Source organism: Dipodomys ordii, unplaced genomic scaffold (assembly GCF_000151885.1).
Source record: "Dipodomys ordii isolate 6190 unplaced genomic scaffold, Dord_2.0 Scaffold168, whole genome shotgun sequence".
Lineage (NCBI taxonomy): Eukaryota > Metazoa > Chordata > Mammalia > Rodentia > Heteromyidae > Dipodomys > Dipodomys ordii.
This window is the reverse complement of record NW_012267384.1, coordinates 3,767,997-3,775,545: the sequence shown is the minus strand read 5'-3', so window position 1 is coordinate 3,775,545 and position 7,549 is coordinate 3,767,997. Positions and strand designations below refer to the sequence as shown.

Below are 7,549 nucleotides of genomic sequence, written 5' to 3'. Positions count from 1 at the left end.
CTTTTCTCCCTCTTTCTTTTTTCCCTCCTCATTTCCTTCCTCATTTCCTTTTTTCCTGATAATATTTCATTACATAGCCCAGGCCTCAATCTAGCAATCCTTCTCCTTCGGCTCCCTGAATGCTGGGATGACAGGCCTACCCCATCGTGATTTGATCAAATTGTATCTTTTAAACTTATTTATTAAGTGCAATAAATGTGAATTAAATAAAGCAATGGATAAAGAAGTACAATATGTGAGATTTATTAAACCTTTTAATAAAAGATTTATTAAATCTTTTATTAAAAGTTGTATAAAATTTGGCATTTCTCACTGGTCTAAAGTATTACAATGGATAACTAGAATAACCAAATTTAAGGTCTCAGTTTCCGTTTGGTCTGTGAAAAAAGTTTCAATGATTATTCACCCTGTATCTAACACATAGTAACTTCTATTAATAAACTGTGGTTGGAAAAGGGATGGTCATTAGAAGAGACTGTTATTAATGAGTAGAGTTAAGTGATACCTCACATGAACATCTAAAAGGGAGAGAGACAAAGAGGAGATTAATGATATCAAGATAATCTTCTTCCTTGTGGACATGACATGTTGACAGTTATATATCCAATTCATGTAATTATCACAGCATAAAGGAGAGGTACTTATGAAAAGTCATTTGTAATATAAGGCATTATATGGCATAGAAGACATAGAAGCATGTCTCTTAGGAGCAAATGACCAATTAATGAAGATCTAGAATCAAATTCCTAAGGAAAATGTGTTGCCTGCTCTCAGGAAAGGGACTACTCAAGCAGTACTTGATACTGCTCTGCCTTTCCTATTATTTCGAATTGCTAAATTTTTACACTGTGTATATTTGCATAGTTTTTCCTTGTTTGGTGGAAATGAAGGCAATCTGACACCCCTTGAAAGAGAATCAAAGAATTTACCTGAAGAATTGCAACCTCATTACGAAGCTGGCTTTCTTGTTTTGTTGGAAATCTCAATTTATCAATGATTTTAATAGCTACATCTCTTCCAGTTTTACGATGTTTTCCTTTAAAATTAAAACAAGAATCATTAGCATATGGTTACTATTTTCTGCACTAAATATTATCAAAATTTACAAAAGTATATGTGGGATTAATAAAAGAGTTCAGTAAATAAATTCATCTTTTTGAAGAATATTGATTGATACCCATAAGATTTCTTTTTTTTTTGGTTCCATTATGCTATATAAGATACATTGAAGTCAGTCATAATGTAAGCCATATATAAACTGGAGCATGAAAAGATGTACATTATTTTCAGATATTTAGGATATTGATTGGTTTCATATAGAAAATACTCCTATCTCCAGCCAGATTGTAGTCTCATGAGTAGAAAGATTATAATATGAGCCACCAGCATCTGGCTAAAATAATTGCTTTCAACACACAGATAGCCAAAATTTTAAGCTAATAAGAATTCCTACTGAAGTAACCTACCTCCGTACACAATTCCAAACTGTCCAGACCCCAGTACTTCATCAGGAAAAATCTGATATACTGTGCTGATGTCCTAAAGGTACAAGTCCCATGAAACACAAAGAGGAGAGGGAATAAGCATTAATCGTAACAAATTGTTTCAAAAATGTCTTCTAAATAATAGTAACCCTTTCAAAATATTCAGTTGTAAATGCTAAGCAAAATTTCAATGACTATAATATTCAATTCCAATTAATGTAACTGTATTTTAAAAGCTGCTTTGGTCCTACATGCTTGAGATGTTCTAACATGCCTTTGAATATATTTCAATAGAGTGGAAGGAAACCTAAAACTATACAAAGTCATTTATGAGGGATTTGCCTTCAAGGATGGCTATGTTATTTATGTAAAAGACACATAGATCCCAGTCTTATATATGTTGATCCTTAATTCATCTCTGTCTAGAATGCTGAGACTCTTTGTTACCACCACATCCTGCTGAATCTAACCTGGAAACAGAAGACTGGACCTAGTGAGTGATCCCTGGACAGTACAAAAACAGACAGCTAATTAGGAGATTCTCAGATGAGAAGTATAGCCAGGTGATTCTTATTACTTCTAAAGGTAACAAGCTCTCAAAGCCTATTCTTTTCTCTCTGAAATTGTGAGTACTGAATAAATCAGGGTTTCAATTTAAGTTTTTCTCTTTGCAACGAGATGAACATACTCATGGAAACCTAGCACAGTCTTTTTTACTCTATGCATTCTTACAGTAGCACATCCTACCTTAGCACTTTCTGACTGTCCTCCACTCTTTGCTCTTTCTAAGAAAAGGTCTTTGGCACTACATTATTCCCTCTGTAAGTCCTATCTTGCCCTGATTCCTGTCCTTTGTCCTTAGAAAACAACTAAAAGTTGTCTCCATTGTGTAACCCAATGGAGTGTGCACAGAGTATGTATAAAATTTTCTGGAGACAAGAAAACATTTTTTTGTATTCCGTCATTCTGAGCCCAAGCTACTCTATGCATTTATTTATTTATTTATTTATTTATTTATTTATTTTTGTTGGTCGTGGGGACTGAACTTGGCCTGGGTACTGCCCCTCAGCTCTTCAGCTCAAGGCTAGTGCTTTACCATGTGAGCCACATCACCACTTCTGGCTTTTTCTGCTTATGTGGTGCTGAGGAATCTAACCCAAGGCCTCCTGCATACAAGGCAAGCACTCTACCACTGAGCCACCTTCCAGCCCCTATGCATTTATTTTTAGTTGTCTTATATTAAATTGGACACAGTAATGAGTTACTTTACATTTTTATACATTCATAAAATGTACTTCAATATATTCATTCTCCTCTATTACTCTTTTTAATCCCCTCCTCCAAAGGTGGGTGAATAGAGTTCAATGATTCGACAGCTATACAAATTTCTCCATAGGCTTTCCAATAATCTAAATTTCCCAACATTTTGTCCAACTAAGCAACAGCAGCACCTGAGGTCTGTAGACATCAACTTTGAGACACACAGCTCAAGTTGATTTAAGCAGATCTCTAGTTGATCTTTTGACTTTTTGTTTCACTTATGCCAACCTAGTAAAGCATGTAAAGATATTAGTAGGGAGAGCAGCGTTTGTTTTTTTTTGTACTTTATTCTTTAAGAAATAAACTCAAAGCAGCCTATATATCTTGCCCTTTGGTTCCTCAATAACAATGGGTCCAACAACTAAACCTCTGGCTCACAAAATGAGGTAAGAAGTGCGAAAGGATTACATTTGGGTATCTATGCATATATACATATCTATACCATTCAACAAATCATTTCATAAGTACAATGCATCTTGACAGTTGTCACCCTTTCATTATCGTCCATCCCAACGAACCCAATCCTTCCCTTGTAGTTTCATAGGATATACATTAAATGTTTTGACTACATTCTTCCCCCATTCTTTGCTTCATTCATCTACCCTCTCCCTTGACATCTGATACACACCTTCCTAGTACCAGTTTCCTAGTATTCATTTTGCTGTTTTTTTGTTGCTTTTATTTTCTAGTAACCACATTACTAAGATTTTTATTACTATTATTATTATTTTTTATTATTGTTAGTTGTCAATCATGGGGCTTAAACTCTGGGTCTGGGCACTTTGCCTGAGCTCTTTAGCTCAAGGCTAGTGCTCTACCACTTGAGCCACAGTACCACTTCTGGTTTTCTGGTGGTTTATTGGAGATAAGAGTCTCTGGGACTTTCCTGCCCTAGCTGGCTTTGAACTACTCAGCCTCCTGATTAGCTAGGATTACAGGTGTGAGCCACCAGTGCCCGGCTAAGATTTATATGATCAGATATATACTCACCACATTTTCTTGAATCTGGCTATTTGATACCGAAATGCTGACCGAGATATCTTCTGGAAATAAATGTTAAAAAGACACACACAGAGGCACATACACAAACACATCAGTTACAGAGGTAATAGCATAACAAGGAAACACATTCATCAATCTTCTTAAAGTACCAGGTTTAAATAAATCACAGCAATTACTTTCTTCTAGGAAAATGTCTCAAAATCTTTCTTTTTAAAAATTACAAACTCAGTCTGGAGTTGGCTTTAAAAAATAGCACTTTATCAGTGCAGATCTTGGATGGAAAATGACTTGGGTTTAAATATGGCCTTTGCTACATGGCAGTTATTCTATGAGCTTATGTCACTTGATCTTTCTAGAGACTAAATTCCTGACCTGCAAAATAGGAAAGTCCTCAACTTATGGGAGTTGTTTGAGGCATTAAAATAGAGATCTCATATGAGTGCTCAGCACCAAATAGACACAAATGTTTTATTAATATGTTGGCTATAAATAAAATTATCATACAGGAGTATTATAATATCAAATCATACTTTGGTAAAAATAATCTTGTGAAACTTCTTTTTAGAAACTCGATCCTGTTGCATTTTGAAAAACAATTTTTCTCATTCTTATTACTATTATTATTATTTATTATGCCAGGTCAAGCTCCAACTGACTAGATGACTTCTTTTATGACCAAGAGCTCTACATGTCTATAGTTGCTTAATATACAAAAACATATATTACTTTATGAAAAATTTAAAATAATATAAAGACAAGAAAATAATTTGATAATTTAATAAATATCTTAGTATGTGGTATTGTTTGTATTTAGAGATTCTTTATTCTCCAACAAACTATACCCACAAAAAGGAGTCTTCTCTCACTTTGTGCTTGGGGAAGGCAGGTAAAGTGCTAGGTTCACAGCTAGGGAGGCAGGCTGGTCAGCAAGAATTGGGAGACTCACTGTGAGAGTTGGATCCTATGCCTATAGATGAGCCTTTGGGGATGACAGGCATGAGGGCATGCTGGATGGCCGTCTCCCACATCTTGGCCACATCTGCACCAATGCCACTGGTGAAGATGCTGTTATTTGGTGGGGGGCTGGAGGGGTTGACCACATTTTCTCCCACATAATATACTACATTTGCCGTGGTGATTTCAAAACAATGAGGATTAGCTCCACTAAGTATTAATGCTGCAGATTTTGCTGGTTCCAGAGATAAAATTTCTGATAAAGGAATTTCCTGTGGAAGGAAGAACGTGCTACATGTAGTTTATTTGAAAGAAAGAAAGTAAAATTTTATATAAAATCCATACCAAGAACATGTGAAAAATGTCATTCCAAATATTCAAATATTCAACATTTATAGCAAATATTTTTCTAGAGAAGACATATTAAGAAACAAAACTTTAAAATACTTATATAATTGGAAACCTTTTATCAATCTTTTCTAGAATATAAAATGAGTTATTTTAAAAATAATACTCGTATCACAGTAAAAGGAGTGACTAAGAATAATGGATCTGAGTCTTCCTGAGAATCCAACCCTTGGAATATGAACCAATTTTTTTTAAACTGTGAGATGAAATTCCCACATTTTTGAAATGCATTTGGGTTATGTACTTTGAAATTTTAATTGTTCTTTAGAATTCTTCTGTGAAACATGGTTTGACTCAAAACATGTCAATGTGATATAATAACACAGCCAAGACAATAGTTTTAGGGAGGAAAGAAAAGCAATTAGTATTAAGATTAGTTGTTTGTAAAGTCGTTTAAGTATTTAAAAGATTCACTGCCACAGTCTCCCAGGAATCATGAAGTGACTAACAAAGTACTAACTTGTATTGGCTAAGGGACATGATAAATACCTGCAAACTCAGCTACTTTGGAGGCAGAGATTGGAATAATAATGGTTTCAAGCTAACTGTAGCAGAAATTTAGTGAGACCTCATTTCAACAAAACAAGACAGGTAGCCCATGCTTGTCATTTCAGGAGGCTGTAGGTACTAGGAAAATGATCTGACAAAAGCACAAAACCTTATTTGTAAAACAACCGAAGCTTATGGGGTTGGTTGGGTAAGTGGTAGAGCACTTGTCTAACAAACCTGAGGCCCTGTGTTCCTACTATACTTAAATAATAGTAATAATAATGTGTGAAATAATAATTTTAATTTGATAACTAAGGGCATTTCTTCATCCCCCCCTCAATCAACTATGCCAAAGTTGTTCAACATGTCTTCATTCACATAGAAGTTATCAAATGTTTTTCCCTATGATTGTCTCTTGGAGCTGTTTTATTTGGTAATATATTATGACACATCTGTATAATTTACTATGAAAGGATAGAATGAAAATTTCTGCCAAGTACTTCTCTAGAGAAAACTGTTCCCTGTAAATATCAGCAAGCATGTGCTAGCAGGAATGGATTTCAGCAATTTTCTTTTAGCTCATCTTGTGATCTCTAATGCTTCAATTAAAACACAACACTGCTAAAATATTTAAATATAACCTTCTTTCCCTTCCCTACCAGCCTATAGGCCCATAAGTCTTCTCTAGACTCATAGATGAATGAAGAAGTTACAATGTGGTTCTTAAGAAATTAGTAAACTACAGAGGAACAAAAGCTATGTCTTAGAGGAAGAACACAATCAGTCACATTGTGAGTATACTTCATATTACTCTGCAGTCCCATGAGAAAACCAAGATGGAAGACAGACTCCCTTACCTTGTAGTACCTGCTTCCAGTGTCATTTTGGAAGAGTGTAATACATTTGCTGTCCAACCTCCAATAGTGCCGTTTCCGCTGCAATAGAAGTTAGACTCTGGGTCATTTTCTTAGCGGGAAGATTGGATTTGATGGTAGAAAGGGCATAGGCTTTGGGCCAGGTACATCCAGTTACAGTTTGAGTCTAGAAGCTAACTAATGACCAAATGTTCTACATTTGCAACAGAGGACTAGAGCAATAAAGGAGATGATGTATTCATATCTCATGAAGTCCCGGGAACCTAGGGAGGCACTGCGTAAATGGCAAGTGACATTTTAAAACTTACTTGCCTGCTTAAAGAGCTAAATGTGGAATTGTAGTCTGTAATAAAGCAAGGCTTACCTGGAAAAATGATGTTTAATCATGATCATCATTTGAAAACATAAGAAATGCTCCACCGATTCAGCTAAGTATTTTGGCTTCCATTAGCAATGGAAGCATTTTGAATGTCATGAGAGAACTAGAAGGCAGGCTGACTTCATGGGCCATGGGAACACTTTAACCAAGTCAGTCAAATGCATTTGACCTTCTCTTAATCTCACTGCAGGGCTAGCAGATAGGATTTGTTCATGTGTTCTTTGTTCATTCTAGACAAATCCTTCATGACTTAGTGGTATATATGTGTGAGTGTGTGTGTGTGTGTGTGTGTGTGTGTGTGTGTGTGTGAATTACCATCTTTAGACCCAAGGCCTAATAGTATTTTGAGGCTTGCCTACAGCCATTCTCAAACTAGTCAGATATATTAAATATACATTTAATATTTTACAACATGACCAAGATGAACTGGGCAGCCAGTATGCAATTGATTACTAGGGTAATTCATGCATGTCTTTTCCCAGTAAGAAGGTTGAGAGTATAGATAAGCATTATACTATGAGTGTATTTATCTAAAGAAACTCTAGGACCCCCTTGATAAGAGGAAATGAGAAAAGCACTACAGATGACTGAAAAATCAGCCTATCACCACTCATCAATTAGTTCAGTTTTTGAAATGT

The 7,549-nt window shown here is 35.4% G+C and overlaps 1 protein-coding gene across 1 annotated transcript in view; it reads right to left on the bottom strand.

Moving 5' to 3' along the window:
- Nucleotides 1-7,549, bottom strand: part of Prkd1 (protein kinase D1) — a 182,699-nt gene that overhangs the window by 43,072 nt on the left and 132,078 nt on the right. The window contains exons 9-14 of the mRNA XM_013033449.1: nucleotides 6,841-6,844; nucleotides 6,515-6,592; nucleotides 4,753-5,032; nucleotides 3,795-3,844; nucleotides 1,467-1,539; nucleotides 930-1,036 (exon numbers count right to left, since the gene is read on the bottom strand). Coding sequence (XP_012888903.1) covers nucleotides 930-1,036; nucleotides 1,467-1,539; nucleotides 3,795-3,844; nucleotides 4,753-5,032; nucleotides 6,515-6,592; nucleotides 6,841-6,844 — 592 coding nt within the window. The remainder of the gene's footprint in view (nucleotides 1-929; nucleotides 1,037-1,466; nucleotides 1,540-3,794; nucleotides 3,845-4,752; nucleotides 5,033-6,514; nucleotides 6,593-6,840; nucleotides 6,845-7,549) is intronic.